The sequence below is a fragment of the Hyperolius riggenbachi genome, chromosome 11 (genome assembly GCF_040937935.1).
Source record: "Hyperolius riggenbachi isolate aHypRig1 chromosome 11, aHypRig1.pri, whole genome shotgun sequence".
Taxonomy (NCBI): domain Eukaryota; kingdom Metazoa; phylum Chordata; class Amphibia; order Anura; family Hyperoliidae; genus Hyperolius; species Hyperolius riggenbachi.
Window position 1 is genome coordinate 31,639,092 of NC_090656.1, and position 25,289 is coordinate 31,664,380.

The following is a 25,289-nucleotide window of genomic DNA, read 5'->3' on the forward strand; positions in this document are numbered from 1 at the left end:
AGTGCACAGAAAATGCACCTCTACCATGATTCTACTAGTTTTTAAACAAATAGACCATTGAGAACTGTTATAAATCACCTTTTCCTCCGGCACCAGCAAACTCATCAGCGAGAGTTGCACACACGACTCATCACAGCAAGCAGGAGATAGACTTTCTCAGTCGTCTTCAAAGTATAAGTTGTTTATTCAGGAAACAGGTATACAGATACAGTTCATCATATCCTAGCCAAGCAGATTCTCATGTTGCGTTACAGCTGCGTGATTACCTTCCTGCTGACGGTAATCAGGTCCTCCTTATGTAGATACTACGTTACATCTAGACTAACTATGTACAGCATACCTTATATCAGATTACATACAGAAAGGAAATAATTAGGTGGTCCAGTCAGCATATAGAGAGCATGAAAGTAGGAATCAGAGTGAGCTCCGTCAGCCCATCCGGCCCTTTAATACTGACTAGGAAAGAGTTAAATGTGACCTCATCTTAGCCATCCCCCAGACCCGGCTATTGGCTTCGACCCCTCGTGGTGTCCAAATACACACCTACTCGATTAATATTTAATGATGCCTTTCCCTTACTTACAGGAATGTTCTCTGTTTGTAAATATGGCCGATGTTGATTGTTCTCGTAGTCCATATGTCTGGGGCAGTGTAGGCCTGTGGCCTTCCTTCAGGAACATGTTCTCAGTATCTGCTTGTTATTCATCTGCTTCAAGCAGACACTGAGATGCTTCTGCCTACATCACAAGAAACTCTATTTTAAAGGTATATTCTGCGAACAAGCCTTTTACCTAAACTCTATCCAAATAACTGAGGCCTATTTAAATTATAACAAGAATCTGCAGTCATGGGTTGTTGCCTTTTCATGACATCTCTTCATCATCGTGACTTGGCGTTCCTTGATTAACGTGAAGTGTTAGTTTGAGGATCATGTTGGGTGTACTTTACTCTCTGTGTTGGGGAAACCCACATGTCACTTCAGCGACTTGCTTTTCTTCATTTCCTAGAAATATCCTAACATGAGATTGCAGTTTTAGTGAGGGAACATGGGCTTTGCTCTGTGAGCTGCTGGGGGTTACAGGTAAATGTGATTCTCACGGTGAGAATTCAGTGTCTGGGCAAGGTGTGCCGGTTTATGAGGTACCAGAACCAAGAGTAACACTGTACAGCAGCAGATTAAACAGACCCCGAAGGGTGGGGCGTTTATTGGTTAGACAACACACACAAAAGTTTGATAATATTACTACACCGTGCGCAAATGAGTGTCACAGATTCCCCCTGCCAAGGAGATTCACAAGGAAGGAAAAGCAAGTCCCAAAGTCTCCGTAGGTCTACAAATGCCAGACGTCCGAAGGGGTGTACAACAGGTTCCAGTAGTCCCAATACAGGTGCAGTTCGCAGCAGTTCCCATATCCAGTATATGTCTGGCAGGTCCACACAACCCTCTGAAAGAGGAATACAGCAGTACGCAGTCCAGTGCTTCGGGGACCCGGTTAAAAAAAATTTGAAGCACAAAAGATCCCCTTAGGGAGGTTTGTAAACTTTGTGGGCTTGGGGATGGTGGGGAACGACAGACGTTTACTGAAGGGGGGCTGCTCCACAGTCCCCCGCCTATATGGATGCCTCCAATTTCTATCCCACGAGCAGCTGCAAAGCATGCCTGGTACACGTAATGCATTCTAAGAGATGTGGTTCCCTGTGATTACATCTCCTGGCTGAGAGGTATAACTTAATCGATGAACTATATCTCCCAGCATGCATCATGGCAGCCTGGGAGACAGGATACTACCACACAAAATTGTAACCTGCGGCACGGGGGATAGGAAATGAAGGCATCCACATAGACAAGGGGGGCTACAGAGCACCCTTCCTAGGTCAGTAAATACCTGCTGCATCTCCCTTACCGGAAAGGTTAATTTGACAATGTTTCTGGAGCTAGGAGCCCACAGTTGCTCAGTTGCCTTTAGGCTGCTTGCACACCAAGACGTTACAGGCGCACGTTAGTGCGCCTGTAACGCTCCCCCAACGCACAGCAATGTAACACAAGTGGGCTGTTCACACAGCCCACGTTGCGTTACATGTAACGCTGCACGTTCTGTGCAAAGTGCAGCATGCTACGGCGTTGGAGCGGCTATAGCCGCGTTAGACTGTTTGCACATGCGCAGTGGGGGGCGGAGGAGGCGGGGAGAGCCAGCTACAGTAGCCGCGCACATGGCTACTTAATATTCACTGCACTGGCGGGCGCTGATTGGCCGGCGGGACCACGTGATGCGGAGTGTCTCGCTCCGCATCACGTTGTCCCGCTGGCCAATCAGCGCCACTCTGGGAGACATTATAGGACTCGAGCCGCCTAACGCGGCTCACTCTACCGTCGGCTCTTGCAGCACCATACGTTGTGTTAGGTGCACGTTATGCGACCTTAACGTGCCACCTAATGCAACGTCTTGGTGTGCAAGAAGCCTTAAAGCAAATCCTCTGGCTCCTGGTCTGTGCAGGGCAGAGTATACTAGGTTCACCACAGGACCTCCTCAGCAGCTCTCTATTCCACCAGGCCCGGTCCGCCACATGATGCACAGTAAGGCGACCTCCTCAGGCGGCGGAAATTTGGGGACAGCACCAGGCAGAAACAAGAAGTGAAGAGTGCCTGGACAAGCTATAACTACAGTAACAAGCTTATCTCAAAATGAAATGAACTGAAGCTTCCCATTTCAGATAAGATGAGGGCACTGGGACAAGAAGGTAACCTCACATCTGCTGCCGCCAGTGCAATTCAGGTGTAATGTAAATGCAGTCGCCAACACGTGGTGGTGTTACCGGTGGTGGCAGAGGACCAAGATATGTCCCGTCTGAGCACAGCTGCTGCCGTGCTCAGATGTAACTGGGGGGCCCCCTGTACAGTGCCGGTACTGAAAGCTAACAAGTGCCTGGCTGGTACAGGAGAGAAAAAAAATTGCATACTTGATAAAAAAAAAGTACATCTTGCAGCATAAATGTTCACATCGCATGCAAATTCTCATTGGTTTTCAAAAGATACTCTAAAAAAGAATGCATGTGAAAAAAATGCGAGCGAACAGTGTCCGGAAATTCACATGCAATAAAAAAAACTGTTTGCGGTTTCTGCACTGATAACTGTAAAACCTGCCTTATATCGGAAGGTCCGAAATGATTAAAAAGCAAAAATGTACTTACCTCTGGCTTCCTCCAGCCCCTGGGAGCCGTCCTGTGCCCTCGCCGCGGCTCCAGTGGCTCCCGGTCCCTTCCGATGCTGACCTCTCTAGGTCGGCATCTACTTGCGCTTCAGCGTGCGGCTCATGGAGTCGTGCTGACATTATCCGGACTGTACTGCGCAGGCGCAGAACTACTCCGCCTGCGCAGTACAGTCCGGATAACGTCAGCACAACTCTGAGTCACACGCTGAAGCGCAAGTAGATGCCGACCTAGAGAGGTCAGCACCTGCACCCGGAGGGGACCAGGAGCCACCGGAGCCGTGGCGAGGGCACAGGACGGCTGCCAGGGGCTGGAGGAAGCCAGAGGTAAGTAGATTTTTTGCTTTTTAATCACCTCGGACCTACCCTGAAAAGAGACTCTGAACAGAGCATAAAAAAGGAAATCTTAACTTACCTGGGGCTTCCCCCAGCCCTCTGTAGCCCGCAAGGTCCCTTGGCATCCTCTGGGTCCCCTCTGTGGTCCATCTGGTGGCCCTGTTAGGTGCACAACTTCGCCCAAAGTCGTGCATGACTGTGCATGCGTGGCACGTCTGCACACCTGCCTCACACCTGCCTCAATCAGGCGCCCATCACAGTGAGTGTTCTGGGCAAGCACGGTTCAGTCTTTTGAGAAGCGCATTTGCACAGAACGCATGATTGAGGCAGGCGTGCACAGTTGCGCATGACTTTGGGGGAAGTGCACCTAATGGGGCCGCCAGCGGGAACCCAGAGGATGCCAAGGGACCCTGCGGGCTTCGGGGGGCTGGCGGAACTTCAGATTTCCTTTTTTATGTTCTGCTCAGGATCTCCTTAAAACATTTGCATACAGGTAAAAGACAAGCAATCGCTTACATGACGCAGAGTTGAGAATGATCAGTCAACGGACATCTTGGTCTTCAATTGGGGCTGATTCCCCAGAAAATCACAGATGCAATGCACCTGCGCAGTAGCAGGGATCTGATCAGGCTCGGCACCAAAGCCCTAGGAGGTCCATGCTACTGCGCATGCACAAGCCTTTGACAAGCCCGGACCGGTGGAGGAGGACCCAGAGGCTTCCCTCTCCCGAGCTGAGTATCCATTTGGGCACTTTTTCCCCTACAGGTACTATTTGAGGGGGCCCATCTGACGTTTTCCGGGGGGGGGGGGGGGGGTAGTGATTTCTAGTTACAGTGTAATGTTATTACTACCTGGAGAACAGCTACAGTTAATAGCTATATGTAATGTTTATGCAGCAAACACCAGACCGCGGGCGTTGTTAGGCTGCAATGACACAGTCAGTGTGACTCAGCACAGGGCTGATACTGGAAGCAGCAGATTTGGGCGCATGAGACAAGTGGACAAAAAGGGCGCCCCATTCACTCCCATTATAAATATCGTTTAATGGGCGCCGAACAGGGAAAAAAGGGCACCGGAGATTATTAACGTTTTACAATCGGCGCCCGGAGATTTTCAATGTTTTATAACTGTGCTTGTGATGATTTACGTTTAGAAAATGAGCCCGTGACGAATAACGTTTATAAAAATACTAAACATATTTATCCTATTTAATTAAAGCATTATTTAACATTTTAACCCTTACTGTTTGTAAAACATCATTATTCACAAAATAAAGTGATCAGTACGTAACGTAAATTGCAATATATTTTTTACAATCACTATTTGTAAAACATTTCTAAAACATTATTATCCACCCAAAAAAATTATTTATTTATTTTTATTTACATTTTTTATCTATTAATGTTTGTAAAACATTATTATCCATAGGGGGTCTTAGGTTTAGGCACCACCAGGGGGGTCTTAGGTTTAGGCACCACCAGGGGGTCTAGGGGTTAGGGATAGGTACAGGGAGGGCTTTGGGGTGGTTAGTTTTAGGCACCACCAAGGGGGTCTTAGGTTTAGGCACCCCCAGGGGGGTCTTAGGTTTAGGCACCACCAAGGGGAGTCTTAGGTTTAGGCACCACCAGGGGGTCTAGGGGTTAGGGATAGGTACAGGGAGGGCTTTGGGGTGGTTAGTTTTAGGCACCACCAAGGGGGTCTTAGGTTTAGGCACCACCAGGGGGGTCTTAGGTTTAGGCACCACCAGGGGGTCTAGGGGTTAGGGATAGGTACAGGGAGGGTTCTGTGTGAGAGTAGGTTTAGGTATAGTTTTAGTACAATTTTAATAATACTAATCAACAGTTATTATGAATGTACTTAAAACAATATTTTCACATTTTATTATAATAAACGATAAATCAAGATTATTCATAACAATATATAATTATAATGTTTAAACAAATAATACTGTTTTTTTAAACAAACGTAATTATAAGTTTCACTTTAGAAACAGGGAAGATTAACGTTTTAAGAATTGCCGATTTCATACACATTATTTAATGATTTATAAATTCTTAAAACACTATTTGTAAACGAAATTCTACACAATATTTTTTACAAACGTTAATACTGCTTATCGTTTACACCACGCGCCCTTTTTTCCCGACGCCCTTTTTTGATGTACGCATATGTAATGTTTATGCAGCAAATACCAGACCGCGGGCGTTGTTAGGCTGCAATGATACAGTCAGTGTGACTCAGCACAGGGCTCATACTATCTGTACCTGAGCTGTGATTGTCACTCCTAGTCAGCAAATCTGCCAAGTCACTGAGACAGCGTCCCCCGTTACTGTGTATCTATATGTCTGCCCATATGTCTGTGTGTACTACTCCACTGTATACAGGTCCCTCTCAAAAAAATTAGCATATCGTGATAAAGTTCATTATTTTCTGTAATGTACTGATAAACATTAGACTTTCATATATTTTAGATTCATTACACACAACTGAAGTAGTTCAAGCCTTTTATTGTTTTAATATTGATGATTTTGGCATACAGCTCATGAAAACCCAAAATTCCTATCTCAAAAAATTAGCATATCATGAAAAGGTTCTCTAAACAAGCTATTAACCTAATCATCTGAATCAACTAATTAACTCTAAACACATGCAAAAGATTCCTGAGGCTTTTAAAAACTCCCAGCCTGGTTTATTACTCAAAACCGAAATCATGGGTAAGACTGCCGACCTGACTGCTGTCCAGAAGGCCATCATTGACACCCACAAGCAAGAGGGTAAGACACAGAAAGAAATTTCTGAATGAATAGGCTGTTCCCAGAGTGCTGTATCAAGGCACCTCAGTGGGAAGTCTGTGGGAAGGAAAAAGTGTGGCAGAAAACGCTGCACAACGAGAAGAGGTGACCGGACCCTGAGGAAGATTGTGGAGAAGAAGGACCGATTCCAGACCTTGGGGGACCTGCGGAAGCAGTGGACTGAGTCTGGTGTAGAAACATCCAGAGCCACCGTGTACAGGAGTGTACAGGAAATGGGCTACAGGTGCCGCATTCCCCTGGTCAAGCCACTTTTGAACCAGAAACAGCGGCAGAAGCGCCTGACCTGGGCTACAGAGAAGCAGCACTGGACTGTTGCTCAGTGGTCCAAAGTACTTTTTTCGGATGAAAGGAACTTTTGCATGTCATTTGGAAATCAAGGTGCCAGAGTCTGGAGGAAGACTGGGGAGAGGGAAATGCCAAAATGCCTGAAGTCCAGTGCCATGTCAGCTGCTGGTGTTGGTCCACTGTGATTTATCAAGGGCAGGCTCAATGCAGCTAGCTATCCGGAGATTTTGGAGCACTTCATGCTTCCATCTGCTGAAAAGCTTTATGGAGATCAAGATTTCATTTTTCAACACGACCTGGCACCTGCTCATAGTGCCAAAACCACTGGTAAATGGTTTACTGACCATGGTATTACTGTGCTCAATTGGCCTGCCAACTCTCCTGACCTGAACCCCATAGAGAATCTGTGGGATATTGTGAAGAGAAAGTTGAGAGACGCAAGACCCAACACTCTGGATGAGCTTAAGACCGCTATCGAAGCATCCTGGGCCTCCATAACACCTGAGCAGTGCCACAGGCTGATTGCCTCCATGCCACGCCGCATTGAAGCAGTCATTTCTGCAAAAGGATTTCCGACCAAGTATTGAGTGCATAACTGAACATAATTATTTGAAGGTTGACTTTTTTTTTTTAAAACACTTTCTTTTATTGGTCGGATGAAATATGCTAATTTTTTGAGATAGGAATTTGGGGTTTTCATGAGTTGTATGCCAAAATCATCAATATTAAAACAATAAAAGGCTTGAACTACTTCAGTTGTGTGTAATGAATCTAAAATATATGAAAGTCTAATGTTTATCAGTGTATTACAGAAAATAATAAACTTTATCACAATATGCTAATTTTTTGAGAAGGACCTGTATATATGTGTCTGTCCATATGCCTGTGTGTACTACTCCACTGTTTCTATAGGATAGACTTACATTGCCCTGCGGTAGGAATGCGGTAAAATGCCGCAGCGCAATGCCTCAGTGTGAAGGGCCCCTGAAGCTTGTACACATATGCAACTTTTCCGCCCAACTATCGTCCAAACTGGTCTGTTGGAGAATAGTTGGGCATGTTAATGCTTGACAAACAACTAGACGTGCGACTGATAACAGGCAGTTTTCCCAATCCAACCAACAGATTACACATGATTTTTGGACTGATATCGTGCAGTTGGCCACGCATGCAAGTCGTTTGAACAATTGCACTTGCTTTGAATGTGGCCATAGCGTGCAGTCCATCGTTCTGCTTGCACATGTAGTATGCAAATGAGTTGGTCGTTCAGTTGGTTGGTGCACAGAAAATACAAGTCGTGCACTCACTTGGTCATGCGGTCGGTCATGTTGTCGGGTTGGTCGTGGGCTTTTTTGGGATGTGTGGACGAGCCTTTATAGAGAGAGAAACCACAGAGCGATAAGGACAGGCAGGTAGAGCGGTGCTGGGCTCTGATAGTAACTCCTATAACTGACATGTATTTGGTTAGAGAAAGTAAATAATGGTATCTAATCCCAGTTAATGTGTAACTTGCAATAGTATTCAGTTCAGCAGGTTTGTACAAAAAGTACCATATTTTTCAGACTGTAAGATGCTCCTGACCATAAGACATAGCTAGGTTCAGAGGACAAAAACCGGGGCAAAAAAATATATAAACTGAACCTGATCCATGATGAAAGGGCATCTTTGTACATTCTGCCCCCTTTGTACCGCTTGTGTCCTCCTGTGTCCCTCATGTGTCCGCCTCTGTCCTCATCTATGCCACTTTGTGTCCCCCTTGTGTCCTCCTCTATGCCCCTTTGTGACTCCATGTCCCCCGTTTGTCCCCCTGTGTCCTCCTCTGCATGGGCACAGTACAGAGAGTCCCCGACATTGCGGCGGGTTGGAGGTTCCTATTGGCAGGCATTCACAAGTCAGGAACTCCCTGCATTTGGTCCAAAAAATAGAGTAACTTGTTAGTAAAAAAAAAAATACTTGTGTTACAGTCAGGAACCTGCTTAAACCATGGAGAACCAGAACCAGCAGGAGAGGAGACCAACAACCCATCTACTTAAACACTCTGCAAGTACAATGCTACCATTCTAAAATGGAAGGCATCTGCAAGTATTCACATGATCAGGAAATTACCCATAATGCTTCACTTCAGAACTCTTTTACACACACACACATATATATATATATATATATATATATATATATATATATATATATATATATATATATATATATATATATATTGCATTGCATTACCCTTTCTGCACGCAGGGTAAAACAAAAGCAAAGAAAGTGTAGAAAGTGTATGGGGTCTAGTATATACTAAACGTGTCGCGTTGCTCCCAAAACTTCGTTGCCAACTCGCTGCAAATTCAACAGCACGTTTGCGTTTGACTTCTGCAGTGGAATGCATTGAAGTCAATGCATGATGCGGAAATGTTAAATTTGTTGGTGGCGAACTGGCGCGCATGCACGGAACAATGCAAGTATGACGGGGAAGCTGGAAATCCCAGTGATGCAGTTCCTGTCCAGCATGGTGAACGGCGGGGATATGTACTGTATATGACCTTGTCAGCAGCAGGGTCATATGAATCAATGTTTTGGCGGTGCGATGCGAGGGGCGGAGCATCGCACCACAATGCTCTGGCCAGGCATAAAACCGGCCTCAGGGTACAGGATCCCCAGAGCAAGGAGTGGCTTAGGCGAAAAGGGGGCATGACCTTGGGAGTGGGCCCAGAGGTAATCAGACCTGGAATCTGTAGCTTCACAAGGTGTCGATAAAAGGTGGGGTGCCCTGGGCCAGGGTGCAATATAAGCAGGAGGAGGTAGGAAGAAACCTCTTTTCAGACACGAGCAAAGCAGTCTCTACGCTGGACCAATGGCTGGTAAGTGATTGCTGATTTTTTTTACTACAGTAGAATCCCTTTATATTAACCACTTCAGTACCACAGTTTTTTTTCCCCTTTAAAACCAGAGCAATTTTCACATCACGCTCCTCCCATTCATTCCCCAATAACTTTATCGCTACTTATCACACCAAAATGATCTATATATTATTTTTTTTGCAGGCCAAACTAGCCTTTCTTTGGGCAGTACGTTTTGCTAAGAATTATTTTATTTTATATGCATTTTACAGGGACGAAAAAAAATCACCATTTCTCAGCTTTCAGCCTTTGCAGTTTAAGGCCTGTTTCAACGCAGACTAATGCACAGCAATACTAAGTATGTGCGACATTCACAGTGCGCACGTTGCGTTTGTGTGCAACATGTAGCGTTATTAGAAAGTGCTGCATGCAGTGCATTATACACGTTATTAGCTGCGGAGGACTGTTTGCACATGCTCAGTTATGACTTGGAAGCATACTTTTCATTGCCTGTATTCTCTACTGTATGCAACGATAACGGGGCATTAAGTTGCATTGCGAATTTTTGGGGGCGTTGTGTTGTAATTTGCGTTGCGACCTTAACGTCACACTGAAATGCAACGTCCTACTGTGAAAGTCTAAAAATAAAATGTGTTATTGATGATGAAACAGACACATTTTATTTGCCCATTTGTCCCGGTTACCACAACATTTAAAATGTGTCCCTAGTACAATGTATTGCAGCAATAATATTTTATTTGTGTCTTTTTTTCTGTTTAGTGTCTTTTTTTATATTATAATAATAGTTACAAGCTTTTATTTACAAAAAAAAAACAAAACAAAAAGGTAATATACCCTCATGATATATATATTTAAATAAAGGTCCCTAAGGTAACTTTTTATGTAGTTTTTTTTTTTAATGATGTGTTTTTTTTATTTTTTTGTATGTGTTTTATTTAGGTAACTATGGGATAGTGGAGGAAGGAGTTAAAACAAATAATAACATGTATTTTATTTTTCTATGTGAAAGTGTATTTGTGTGTATTTTTACTTTTTGGCCACAAGATGATGCTACACTAACTTTTGTATTGTAACACAGAACAGTGTATACACCATGTTTACTGTTTTTTTTTCTGTTTTTTTTCTTTGTTGCTGCTGGAAGCTCTGATTCATCACAGGCACAGTGATCAAGATTGGGAACACTTGTTACCCATTCCCCGATCACGGAGGGACAGGATTGCAGCGAATGCGAAAGGGAAAACACGAGACGATCGTGAGCGGTGGCGGTAAGTAAACAGTACGCATATCTACGCCTCTGAGCCTGAAGTGAAGTATACAGGGACGTAGATATGCGTAGCAAGGGAGCTGAAGTGGTTAAACGTCAAGGGACCTGTCCAAGTAATTTACTATTTAAGAACTTTATTATATCAGAACCGGTCATACATTGTATATCCATATGGCCGCATGGCCAGGACTTGAGTACTGGATTTACTATATTCAGAGGTCTACTACTGTATATCAGAGTTTACTGTAACGAGAAGATTCTACTGTATTCAGCCTAGCATTTAGCTAGTTTTGACCATGTACCCTGCTACTCACTTCTCAGGACAGCAGGGGAGGTGAGATGGGTGTATTAGGGGTAAGGGCAGCCAAATGTCCTGTCTGTATAGAAGCCACACAGTAGGCAAAAGAATAAACTGCCTTAAGCTGGCCACTAACGGTCCAATTTCTAGCGAAAAATCGTTCGAGCGATCAGAAATTCTGATCGGACGAAAAATCGTTCACTACACCATCAACTAACCAATCATTGCTTCCTATCTATCACGACCACCTAGAAAATCCAAATTTTCGTTCGATGAAAAATCATTCGGGCGACATTTTTTTCACTCGTTCATAATCAATTGTGTCCACCAATGGAGATTATTTACAACCAATCCGATCAGAATTTCTGATCGCTCGAACGATTTTTCGCTAGAAATTGGACCATTAGTGGCCAGCAGAGCAAGACCCTCCAGCAGAAGGTTTCAACCACCAAAGTGATTAGCATTTATTTTAGGATAAAGAGAACGTTTTTTGTTTGTCTTTTAGCAGAACTAAGTTATTTATTGGCTAATGAATTACTTTAACTGTTCAGCTATGTTGCTTTAGATCAGCATTAAAGCATTTATTAGATCAAGATTAGGGAGCAGGTAGAATCTTCCAGTAGAAGTAGATGGTGGTACAGGGGCTTATAAGTACTGGTTTCCACGATCGTTAAACTAAAGATCTTTACCAATAGGATATGGAAAACAGCAATAGACGGCAAGAAGAGTACCAATGATGGGATTGGGTTAGATGAAGAAGTCTGCGGGAGGATGTTCTGCAGACTTTAGCGGAAAGATCGATTAAAGATCTGTACACACATGGGGGACGTTGAATGAATTTATCCAATGTGATACATCATGACATTCTTTCAAAATGCACAAGTGTTGTTGTACCTCTGCTGTCTGTAACCTTTGTTTATTGCTTTTTTTTTGTTTTTTTGTTAAAGCTAGTTAAAAGATAATTACACGGTGTCGATTGGAACAATCGTCCATCTATCATTTTGACAGATGGAATCTTGCAGTGGGTATGGACTTTAAAGGGAACCTTGAGGTGAGAGTGATATAGAGGCTGCCTTATTTCCTTTTAAACAATACCAGTTGCCAGACAGCCCTTCTGATTCTGTGTCTCTAATACTTCAAGCCATAGACCCCGAACAAGCATGCAGCAGATCAGGTACTCTGACTCAGGTTTTACTGGATTAGCCATATGCTTCTTCCAGGGTTCTCACTCAGACACTACGTTTTCCAGAAAAGCGTCAGGATGGCAACTGGTTTTGTTTACAAGGACATAAATATGGCAGCCTCCGTTTCTCTCTGAAAAAGCTGTATAGTGTAGTATGCACTGGTAAATGAAGGTGTGTGGAAAGAGTATGTGCAATATACTCACAAGTCAGGCTTACCGTATAGGCAGCTTGCACTATGCACATTGCGATAAGCTCACAACCGTGTTGAGATGTTGGATACTGCATTGACGTGCAAAGCAACCATGCAGTGAAGCATACAGTACGCTATGCTTCACTGCCACTGGTCTCTGGTAAATGGACAGTATGCTGTATGTTTCTCTGGTGGACCCGCCGCACCCTCACCTGATGTGCATGTACCATAGAAATATCATTGCATCGCGCTGGGATTGGATGTGATGATGAGACAGAACACAACGGATTCAGTATGAAAGGAGACCACATTTAACCACTTAAGCCCAACTGGATGAACATTCTGGTCCAATTGGGCTACGCGCACTCCCACGGGCCGTGCTCCCGCCGCCGGCCGTTAGCCCAGCGATCAATGAATGGGATTATAGATCCCATTCATTAATCAAAGTCCCCCCCCCCCTCCCCCCAGAAAAACCGACAGCCTCTAATCAGAGGCTGCAGTTTTCTCTAAGTGAAAAAAAGTTTCCCATCTTCATTATTGTTCCAGGAAGTGAGATCGATCGCTTCCAGGACTTTTTGACTGTGGCCATCTTGTGGCCAAATAGTAAAACTATACCCACATCCACTTTTTTTTTAAATAAATGCATTTTTAACATTTAAAATTAGCTGTTTACCTCCCACATCAAAAAAAAAAAAAAAATTACAATAATAAAAAAAAAACTATAAATAGTTACCTAAGGGTCTGAACTTTTTAAATATGCATGTCAAAGGAGTATATTAATATAATTTTTTTAATTATGGGCTTGTAAATAGTGATGGACGCAAATTGAAAAAATGCACCTTTATTTCCAAATAAAATATCGGCGCCATACATTGTGATAGGGACATAATTTAAATGGTGTAATAAGCAGGACAAATAGGCAAATAAAATACAAGGGTTTTTAATTACGGTAGCATGTATTAATTTCAAACTATAATGGCCAAAAGCTGAGAAATAATGATTTTTTTCCATTTCTTAATATTCCTGTTAAAATGGATTTAGAATAAATTAATTCTCAGCTAAATGTATCACCCAAAGAAAGCCTAATTGGTGGAGGAAAAAACAAGTTATAGATCAATTAATTGTGATGAGTAGTGATAAAGTTATTGGCAAATGAATGGACGGTGAAAGTTGCTCAGATGCAAAAAATAAACAACCCTTCGAGCTTAAGAGGAACTGTAGTAAAAATAACGTAATGAATAAAATGTCTTATTTTTTACAATATTGATTTATAGATTATTTAGTCAGTGTTTGCCCATTGTAAAATCTTTCCTCTCCCTGATTTACATTCTGAAATTTATCACTGGTGGTGACATCTTTAGTTCTGCCAGGTGATCTGTACGGAACGTTCATTAAATAGAGTTCTATGCACATAGGGAGATATTGCTTGCTTGGCAGTTGGAAAAAGACGTTATTTCCCACAATGCATCGAGGTTCACAGACAGCAAACTGTCAGGACCTTGTTCATGACATCACACTGTGGGAGGGGTTTCACCACAATATCAGCCATACAGACTCCTTTGATGATCTATTAGATAAAATGTAAACATTTCTTGTGGGAAAGGGCGTATCAGCTACTGATTGGAATAAAGCTCAGTCCTTGGTTAGGGCTTGTTCACACCCAAGGCGTTTTCGCTATTTTTTAAAGCGCTTGTGCAATTAATCCTTATGGGACTGTACATATTGGCGCGTTTCGTCAGCTTTCCGCTGACCAAAGCGCTGCCTGCACCATTTTTTGGGCGATTTTGCTACAATGGAAAGTATAGGAAAAACACAAAACGCTCAGAAAATCGTTTTTGCAGCGATTGCATTCCCACTTTTAAGAATAAATGCATTGTATGTATTATTTTCTGGGTCAAAGAGTTCACTTCCTTGCGTCAGGAAGTGAAAAAAGAAATCGCTCTGCAAAAGCGCGCAGGTAAGCGCCGGGAGGGGGAAAAATCACTCTTAAAATCGCAAAATGCGGCCGTCAGCGATTTCGATTTTAGATGTGAGAAAAGCCTTACAGTTCCACTTAAAGAGCTCCAGTCCAGGTTTGCAGGATCCCTTTTACTCCAATATCCCAATATGAAATGACTCTGAGACCAAAAATGGATTGAGATGAAATGGTGCCCTAGGCAAGATAATAGTTTTGATGATGGTCATCTGGCTTTTTTATTAGTAAGATTTGGTGAAGACTAGCATCCATCAGGCCCCTAGACTCTCTCCAGGCCCTAGGCAGCTGCCTAGAATTGCCTTGCGGATGATCCAGCTCTGATCAGAGATAATGAGAAGTCAGTGGCGGATATTATTATTGCCGGTCGGTGAGAGGCCAGAGTGCATGCAGTGAGGCGTGGTGATTAGATCTTTTCTCCTGCAGCTGTCACTGCCCCCTCCCTGCCCATATTTACATCTCTAGTATCTAATAACAAGAAGAGGAAAGTCTGTAAAAGCCAGAATTAACGATTGCTTGGGAGAACCGGTCTGGCCAGTCTATAACAGCTGACATCTGGGCTGGGGAGCGCGCGGTCCAGTGTGCTCCAGCAGCTGAGAATAACCCCAGTGATCCCTCATTCTGCCTGAGTCAGAGTGATTGTTTGCCTTCCAGGGAATGTGTGGGCTGGACCACTGAAATCTCTTATATAAAGGCACAAGTCAGTCCCAGATCAGAATCAGCAGAGCCTGAACACACAGGAGCCTGTCTGCAGTCATGACTGGTGAGTCCTCTACAGTGTTACTCTATAGCAGGGGCGTAGCAATAGGGGGTGCAGAGGTAGCGACCGCATCGGGGCCCTTGGGCCAGAGGGGCCCCTAAGTGTCCACCCTCTATCACAGTATTAGCTCTCTGTTGGTCCTGTGCTGGTAATAATCACTCCTATAGATGCTTTGAATAGTAGTAATCATTAACAAACTGTTCCCCATTCCCTTCTTGCAACTCTGACACTGTGGTTGTCCTTAGCAGGTTTTGGTGCGCCGTATCAATTGTTATGTATAGAGTGCTTGGGGGGGCCCTATGTAAAACTTGCACCGGGGCCCACAGCTCCTTAGCTACGCCACTGCTCTATAGGAAATAGAATATTAATAAGTTCATGAACAAACTTTTTTTTTTTAAAGAAACTTTATAAGGCTACTCCAGGTCAGCTGGATATGTTAGAAAGCTTTTTTTTTCACCTTAACTGTAATGCTGGGAACCCATGGTGCAATTTCCCAACGTGTGTACATGTGCAACCTGCTCCCGGATCAATAAAGGGGGTTTCCAATGATAACTTTGCAAAAGCAATCCCTTTATCGATCAGGAACAGTTTGGACTGGTTGGAAATAATCGTCCAATTCCCGTAGTTTGGACTGGAAGTTGCATTGTGTGTTCCCAGCATAGGGAGAGCTAATGAGATAAACAAATAAGGAGCTATAATTCATGCGTTAAGTCAAATGAGAAGATATACTCAGCATTCCTTCCTTGCGCTAAGCTAAAAGATTCCTTACAGTCTTAAACATACTAACAAAAAAGAAATTGTAGCAGAACAGCATTCAAACAGTTAAACACGGCACTTTATCCTGCAGTGGAAAGCCCCTTAAGCTTATGCATCTGAAGAGAAGATAACATTGACCCTGATTCACAAAGCTTTTATGTTAAATTATCTCACCTTACTTATTAACTCACAATTTATCTCTCCTTAACGGACTTAACTCATTGTTTAGCTCTCCTTAACTGACTTAATTCATTGTATAATTCTCCTTAACTGACTTTAATCATGGTTTAGCTCTCCTTATCTATTTATCTCATTAATTTTCTCTCCTTATTTGTTTATCTCCTGCATTAGCACACCTTACAGTTAAGGTGAAAAATAAGTAACCTTTGTGAATCAACCCTAATATCTTTTGTTTACATTCCTCAGTTGTTACATTGTGTGCAACCAGGGCCGGTTCTCTCATGAAGCAAGGTGAAACATTTGCATCAGGCGGAGAGATTTCAGGGTCATTTTTGTACTGTGTGTACCTTCCTGAGGAGGAATGGAGTGGCTGAGGGGGAGAAGTTTGTGTGTCACAGACTCACAGCTATCCAGTCTGCTATTGTGGAGCTGCAGCATATCATGGGTGTACATTAAATGAAGGAGATTGTTGGGTGTTGTGCGATCATTCCATATCGGGGTGGGGGCACATCCTCACATGTTTACCTGAGGCAGCAAAAAGACTAGAACCGGTCCTGCGTGTAACAACTGAAAACAAGCTCTCTCTGCTCCAAGCATGCACACAGTTCAGACGTGCTCACTAGAAGGTTTTAATATATAATAAAAAGCAGCTTCAATAAAATGCAATGGCAGCTTTCAAAGCAGATAAACTGTACTTTGGTAACTTGTAATTTGTAAACAGACAATATTACTTGAGCACAAAGAGCAAATATGGTAACTGTTTGGGTAATAAAAAGTAGGAATACACATTTTTATGGAATGTTATGTCAGTTTTATGAGTTTGTGTGCTTCAGACCACTTTAAAGGATACCAGAGCCGAAAGGCTCTGGTAAAATCTGAAGCTATAGGGGGTAATAATTAAACACATTCTGCACCTCCCATTCACCTCTGTCCCCCGACACTCATCTTTGGTCAATCCCATTCTCCTGGGCTACTTCAGTGACTCCAAACCCGGACATACTGCGCTGCATGTCCGTTCTGCTCCCCTCCCTAGCAGCCACTTCTGCGCATGCGCACAGCCACGCTCTCGTGGCCAGTACTGCACCTGCACAGAACACTCAACCACAGGCAGGGCCATGGGACGTGGCTGGGTCGACGGCGGCTACGGAGGGAACCTGGGAGACTGCCTGAGAGGGGAGCTGAGGCAAGGGACAAATGTATTTCCATGTAAATTAACTTTATTGGAATTCACCAAAAAATCACAAAGCAAAATTTAAAATACAAACGCGTACAAAAATCACAAAAACATGCACGGAAGTTTGTTCAAGAAGGATCAGTGTGAACACACCCTAACTGTAACCCGGGTTAGAGGAGCTGACAATCGAATGTTTCTTCTCCAGTCATAGGCCAATGTTCCTATAGGACATGCTCGGTGATGCTATCTTTCCAACCAGGGCCGGTTCAAGTAACAATTGGGCCCTAAGGCAAAATTAGCCTGGGGGCCCCCCAACAGGCACCCCCGACCAAAAAGCATCAGTAGGGGCCCTTTGTTGCAGCCAAATTTCCCTCCTGGGCCCCTGAGCTGGCTGCTGACCCTCCCCCAATCACCTCCCAACTTAACTGTGCTCCCTAGAACCTCTGCAGTGTCTATGTCCGTGTAGTGTCTCACCTGCCCGCCAGCACAGATGACGCTACTCTGCCAAAGACTTTGCAGAGTCCCTGGGGAGCAACAGTTAAGATGGGGGAGGGACACCTTGGGGGCCCCTACAGGCTCTGGGGCCCTGGGGCAATTGCCCATTTTTTCCTATGGTAGCTCCGGCCCTGTTTCCAACTTGCACATTTAATGCAGATTGTATGAAGCTTTGATCTGGGTCAAATGCACTTCCAGCTGATTTGAATTGGCCCAATTCTAAGGTGCATACAATTTGCATGCACAATAGAAACATAGCATCTTCCTGACCACCCCAAGTATCTACCATAATTTTGTGAGAAGACACTTAACCCAGCAAAACGAGGGGACACCAAGAGCCCAATATAGTGTAGTATGTTGTTATACCAAGGTAGGTTGTATAAAAACAAGTGTATAAATACTAACAAACATGAGTTACCACATAGGCAGCCACTGTATAGGCGGGTTGGGAGATTAGACCTGATCCCACTCAAGTTAAGAAGTCGCTCTCTGTAGATCGGAAGGGGTTGTGTCGCACCCTTCCACCAAGGGTGGACTTAGCAATAGACTGGAGGTTGGAACAGAGGACAGGGAGGTTAGTGTCAGGCACAGGAGAGGGAGGTTAGTGTTAGGCACAGGTAGACACAAGGGAGTTAGGAGAGTTAGTATGTTAGGCATGGAGGGGGTAGTGTTAGGCAGAGGGGTGGTTAGTGTTAACAGAGAAGAGGGGAAGTTAGTGTTAGGCACAGGAGAGGTAGGCTAGTGTTAGGCACCGGACAGGGAGGTTTGTGTTAGGCACAGGAGAGGGAAATTAGTGTTAGGCATGGGGGGGGGGGGGGTGTCGGGGATAGTGTTAGGCATAGGAGAGGGTGGATTTAAGCACAGGAGAGGGAGGTTAGTGTTTGGTACAAGAGAGAGAGAGAGAGAGAGGTTAGTATTAAAAGGGCACTACAGCGAAAAACTGTAAAATGTAAAATATGTGCAAACATATACAAATAAGAAGTACATTTTTTCCAGAGTAAAATGAGCCATAAATTACTTTTCTCCTATGTTGCTGTCACTTACTGTAGGCAGTAGAAATCTGACAGAAGTGACAGGTTTTGGACTAATCCATCTCTTCATAGGGGATTCTCAGCAAGGCTTTTATTCTTTATAAAGATATTCCCTAAAAAGGATTTAAACAATGATGCTGGCCAGCTTCCCTGCTCCCTACACAGTGTTTTGGCAGTTGGACAGAGCCACTGCCATTCACTAAGTGCTTTTGAAAATAAATATATCCCTGAGAATCCCCTATAAATTGACTAGTCCAAAACCTGTCGCTTCTGTCAGATTTCTACTACCTACTGTGAGTGACAGCAACATAGGAGAAAAGTAATTAATGGCTCATTTTACTCTGGAAAAAATATACTTCTTATTTGTATATGTTTGCACATATTTTACATTTTACAGTTTTTCACTGTAGTGCCCCTTTAAGTATCCCTTTAAGCACAGGAGAGGTTAGTGTTAGGTACAAGAGATGGAAGTATAGCGTTAGGCAGAGGAGAGGAGAGGTGTGAGAGCAGGAGACAGGAAAGGCAATGTAATGTATGATAGTTTGATGATGTATGACATTTCATTGTCACACAGGTCCTCCTCCTCTCATCTGTCATACTTGTTAGTTACATAAGTGTGTTATCTGCACCCCTGATTATCTATAGCACAGCGCAAGTAATATGATCCCATCTTCTAAATGCAAGTTTCAATTTTATTTAGATTCTAAACAAAATTGAAACTTGATGCTTTCATTTCAGCTCTACGTAGCAATTCTTCATGAAAAACAACGTGTACGCTTTAGTGTGCAGAGCATGTGCTGCGTTATTCCCACTTTATAAAGCGAGCATTACGCAACTCACATAGAACCTTATCCAATGAACTTAACCTTCCAAATTTTCTCCCAGGAGATACTTTTTCATGTTGTCTAAAAATAACTTTTCAGCATTTAGCAACTGAAAAATGACTAAAAAGTACGTAAAAAGTTATGTTATTATTTTGAGTTTCTTGCATGGTGGGAGGCTGCTTTCATACTGTATATTGGCATTAGCGATGTGGTTCATCGCGCCCGCCACACTGCATCACATCGCCAAAAACAGGCCTTTAGGGAACACCACGTTAGTAGTACACGGTGTTCCCTGTCCGGCAATTGGCCAAGCAGGAAGTGACGGGTGCTTGCTGTCACTTCCTGCTTCGGGTATCCGGAAATGTACGAAAGCGTATTTTAAAAAATATGCTGCCAACGATGTTAAAAAAATGAGCATTGCCATAGACTAACATTGATTTCTGGGCCGACGCAGATCCCCGCACAGTAACGTAGTTCTGCACTGCCGTTAAATTGGGCAATTCTGGTGCTGCGTTCCACAATGTAGGAAGCATGAACTTCCCCATAGGGTTTCATTAGGCTGCGGCAATTTGCCGCAACGCACCTCGCCAGTGTGAAAGGGCCCTGAAGGTATTTTATTAGAATGGTTTGAAAATATCTCCTTGCAGGAAACTCAGGAGAAAAAAACCATAGTGTGAACATGAGTATATTATTATAATTTTTATTTATAGGGCACCAACATATTCCGTAGTGTTGTACAACGTGCAAAGCATACAACAGTGGGGGTAGCATAGATACATGAGCAGTTCAAACACACTGTACTATCAGGACAACCAGTGACACAAGTAACAATACATACAACTGATGTGTAGTTTGAATAACATCACCAATACTAATAGATGTTCAACTGATAAATTTCACAAAAACAGGACACAAAAGGGGGAGGTCTATCTAGAAAATCATAGAATCATCAAACCATACGGATCTAACTAGAAAAGCATATCTAGAAAATCATAGCTGGTTATCGACAGAACTGCAAATTCCGTTTAAAAAATAATAATAGTAAATATTACTCTGTGGGTATTGTAGAAGTGTGTCAGTGTTGGTGGATTAGGACTTTGCTGTCCTGTATGTAGTAATAATCACTCTCTATAAGTGCAAGAGATGTGGGACGTCTCCAGGCAGCGCTGGGTCTTGTCTTGTCAGTGCAGGGATTGGGTGAGTATTACACGTATAGTACTGAGTGCCCCAGGCGACTGATGTATTCCCAAATCGTTCCAAATCTCACGTCAGGCTGAGCGTCTGTTATTGTCAGCATCAGTTATTTCTCATCAGTGGCATCCTGTAATTAGCATGGCACCAATACCGGGATAATTTACATTGTACTACAGCACGGGTGGGAGATGTGCTTTCCATAGCCATAGTTTTATAAAGTATAATTATAGCCACTGGCGAACGGAGGGGGCTATTCCGGGTGTCTGGAACACCCCCCTGCACTGAGCTGTGTACTAAGCCAGGGAAGCCCGCATAGTATAAACAACCTCATTCTCCCTCCCTTCTTACTTCTGGTGCCTCCCTCCAGATAATAGAATAAGAGAGGCAGCCGAGCTTCCCCCACAAGAAGATGCAGCCTGCAGTGAGAGAATGTTGATTCTGGAGTCCCCAACTCTCCACAGCACAGAAGTGTCAGACATGGTGCAATTAGAGGGCAGGCAAGCTGGTAAATATACTCAGCATGATGCAGAGCTTGCCTGGACTCAGGGTCCGTGGGCAAACATCTGTTTGGTCTCTCCCTATTGTTATAATGACTGCATGTGTGGATAAGGTGTTAAACAAGTTGAAAAGTTTTTGACAGTCCCTAGACTCCAGGAGGGCTTCTTTCTGACTTGTGTGAGAGACTGACATGGACAGGAATCCTATTACAGGCAAGTAGCCTGTCTGATGTGGGACTGCAATACAGATAAGTTCTCTGCTCCATCTCAGGCTATTCCCAATTTCTCCACTCCTCCTCTCTCTGGGCTAGTGCAATGCCAAAATGACAATAGCAATCGCTAGCAATTTGTGAGTGTGATTTTGTGAAGCGATTTTCAGAGCGATTTTTGAATGAATCGCTCAAAAACATGCTACATGCAGTATACGTGCGACTTTGAAAAAGTCACACCGCTGCTGTGGGAACACCCACATAGGGTAACATTAGCCAAGCGCTTTTCAAATCACTGTTGATTTGAAAATCGCTCAGAAGCACTCTTGGTGTGCACCAGCCTCCTTCATTCACCTTTGTTTCCCTCTTCCCCTAGAGCTGGCTGTGTCTTCTTGTCCAGGGGCGTAGCAATAGGGGGTGCAGAGGTAGCGACCGCATCGGGGCCCTTGGGCCAAAGGGGCCCCGAAAGGCCCTTCCTCAACTACAGTATTAGCTCTCTATTGGTCCTGTGTTCACAATAATCACTTCTATAGATACTTTGAATAGTGGTAATCATTAACAAGCTTTTCCCCATCCCCTTCTTGCACCTCTGACACTGTAGTTGTTATTGGCAGGTTTTGGTGCGCCGTATCAATTGTTATGTATAGAGTGCTTGGGGGGCCCCATTGTAAAACTTGCATCGGGGCCCACAGCTCCTTAGCTACGCCACTGTTCTTGTCATACAGGAAAGCTAAATAAAAGTGCAATCCTGGGGAGGCAAAATATTATTATTTAGTATTTATATAGCGCTGCCATCTTCCGCAGATGCATATATCCCTGCATCATATGGGTATCGCTTGCGCTATGTGACACTATGTGGCATATTCCACTGAATTGTCCAAACTAAATCTCCTGTTCCTCTCTTGGGGAGTTGTTCCAGCGCTGTACCCCATTCAAATTTGCTGCTACCAGAAGCCCTCAGAAACACTTGAGACCTTGAGTACTTCCAAAGATAGGCAGCTCCGTAATACGCCAGCGCACTTTTGTGCATGGGCAGTATGGAGCCACCTGTATTCAGAAACACTCAAGGACATAAGTGCTTCCGGACCTTTCAGGAATCCGCCCCTTAAAAATCCTGCGTTTGCCCCTGATAGCATAAAATCCCTGATTTTTCCTTCAATAACCTACTTTATGTCAGAGTGACGCTTCCTACGATGACAACGCTTAGGCCTGGGATTCACTAGAAAGTGAAAAAGCGCTTTCACAATCGCTAGCGATTTGTGATAATGCTTTACAAGTGATTTTGGAAGCGATTTTCCTGCTCCTATAGAATTCATTCAGATGGAAACGCTCCCAAAATGCTGCATGTCCTGCGATTTCCATAATCCCAATTGCTCTAGTGGAATCTGTCCCTAGCCATTTACATTGGTAGAGCTTTTAGGGAAATCGCTAGTGATTTAAAGCACTCCCTAAACGCTCAAAAAAACGCTCTAGTGGGTTCCAGGCCTCCCATAGTTTATCAGTTAGTTTGCCAAAGTTTTGACATACACCGTTGTGATGTTGCTTTTTGAAATACAGATATGACTCTATTTCCATACCAAATACAGGCGGTCCCCTACTTGCAAACAGGTTCCTTTCCAGGCAGAGCCGGATTATCCACAAGGCAACTAAGGCAGGTGCATGGTGCCTGGGGCCCCATTGAGCCTTCATCCATCTCTGGTTCTAGGACCTTCATGTGCTTTTTCCTCAGCCACTCCTTTGTTGGCTTGGCCGAGTGTTTTGGGTCATCGTCATGCTGGAATAACCGTCCACAATGACTCTGCTTCAATGCCCTGGCGGAGCGAAATCCCTGTCCCTTCGATGCTGTGATCAAACACCTCTTTCCCTCACTGTAGATATTCTTTGTCCTTTGTTTCTAGGCAAAACTGGTAAAACCGCGCTGGTAGTTCTGGCCCACCAGGAGAAGGCCTCATTTAATTATGCCATGAAGGAGGCGGCCATCTCGGCTCTGAAGAAGAAAGGCTGGAAGGTGCTGGAGTCTGACCTCTATGCCATGAAGTTTAACGCGGTCTTATCACGTGGTGACATCACAGGTAATCTATATGTTTATGCATAGTTACACAGGGCCGCCATCAAACATTTTAGGGCCCCTCACACATCATCAGGCCTGGGCCCACCAATGGCTGCTGTGCCGGCCTACCAGCCACCCCACCCCTTGCCCACCAGTAAGTGCTTTCATGGGAGAGAATTGACAATGGAAGGTAGTCTCTTGCTAGGCCTCAATCGATCTCCGTAGAGTTTCAGGCTTGATGTTCCAATGTGCTAGCCTGCCAGGCCTTTTTATTGTAATTTTTCCAATATGGCGTCGGGGTAGGGGATTTTACATGAAGTCATGTTCTTTTTATAGCATTACCTCACTCTTTATTTTTAGATAGGGATATCTAGATGCCCCTTGTGGTTATATGTGGTAGTAGCAGGCACAAGAGATGCACCCTGTGGTTATAGGTGGTAATGGCCGACACAAGGCTTATGGCCTGTTTTAATACAATCTGAAATAAAGTGTATATTATTGATCAGCTTATTAGATATGCGTGAACACTATGTGATTAACATCTTGCGTATAAAATAGGCTTAGCTAAACAGTGTATATCTTGACCTTAGATGGTTAAATTTACTAACACTACAATACTGCATAACATGTGAACATTTCTTCAATACTATCTCATTCTTAACCTCGTAGGAATAAACAGCTCACTTCCAATAATAACATTGAAAAGTACACAATCTAATTTTGATTTTGCCCGTACTCACGGATCTTGAAATTTACTCAATTTATCTGCAAACCATTTCAAATATTTGGACACAGTATGGCTAGGGAGATGATCATTTCTCTGCATTAATATGAGATTCTGACACCTTAGTGTAAAATAAAATGAAAACGAGAGGAGCAGGCATGTTTATTGGGCCCACCACTCCCCCATTCTCCTCCATCCCCTCAACCCCCCCCCCCGTTAGCAGTGACCCCCCCCCCCCCCCCCCGAACTTACTGAGAACAGGAAGGGCCATGAGGAGAGCCACCACTAAGGTCTCCTTTAATGCCAGTGTGTGGGGGGAGGGGAGGCCCAGGCCTTCGGGCCCCTAACTCTAGTGTCAGTTGCCCCCCCCCCCCCCCCCTGATGGCAGCCCTGTACATACATCCATTCTATAAGTGGATTACTGTATTTCATGCCCTCCTTATGTATCGGTCTAATTTAATTATAGAGAAACGCCTAGAAAATCGTCCATGCACATTCCTGTTCCTCCTCTAATGATGGTCACAAAGCAAACTTAAAGCGGAAAAAAAAAAAGTATGATCTGAATTGTATGTGTAGTGCGGATAATGGATAGAACATTAGTAGTAAAGAAAAGAGTCTCACATTTTTATTTTCAATAATATAGCTTTATTTATAACATTGCGTCATACTGTCACATTTCGTTTTAAAACCACACTCTGTCTTTTAACCTATTTTAGTTAGGTATGTTACGCTTAGAGTGACGTCATGTAAACAAACTCATGGCCGCCATCTTGTGGCCAAAAAGTAATACTACAACTAAAAGTAAAAAAAATAAAAATCAATACACATTTACATTATAAACCTATTGTTTACATCCCACCCTCCCAAAACTACCCAAATAAAATGTTTAACCACTTCCCAACTGAGGGATTTTACCCCCTGACCACCAGAGCAATTTTCACCTTTCAGCGCTCCTTCCATTCATTCGTCTATAACTTTATCATTACTTA

At 43.7% G+C, this 25,289-nt stretch overlaps 1 protein-coding gene across 2 annotated transcripts in view; it reads left to right on the forward strand.

Moving 5' to 3' along the window:
- The first annotated feature begins 14,890 nt into the window (after window positions 1-14,890).
- The window catches only part of LOC137537708 (NAD(P)H dehydrogenase [quinone] 1-like), a 36,061-nt gene continuing 25,662 nt past the window's right edge, over window positions 14,891-25,289 (forward strand). For both annotated transcript variants that reach the window (XM_068259644.1, XM_068259645.1), the window contains exons 1-2: window positions 14,891-15,169; window positions 23,425-23,598. In XM_068259644.1, coding sequence (XP_068115745.1) covers window positions 15,163-15,169; window positions 23,425-23,598 — 181 coding nt within the window. In that variant the 5' untranslated portion in view covers window positions 14,891-15,162. The remainder of the gene's footprint in view (window positions 15,170-23,424; window positions 23,599-25,289) is intronic.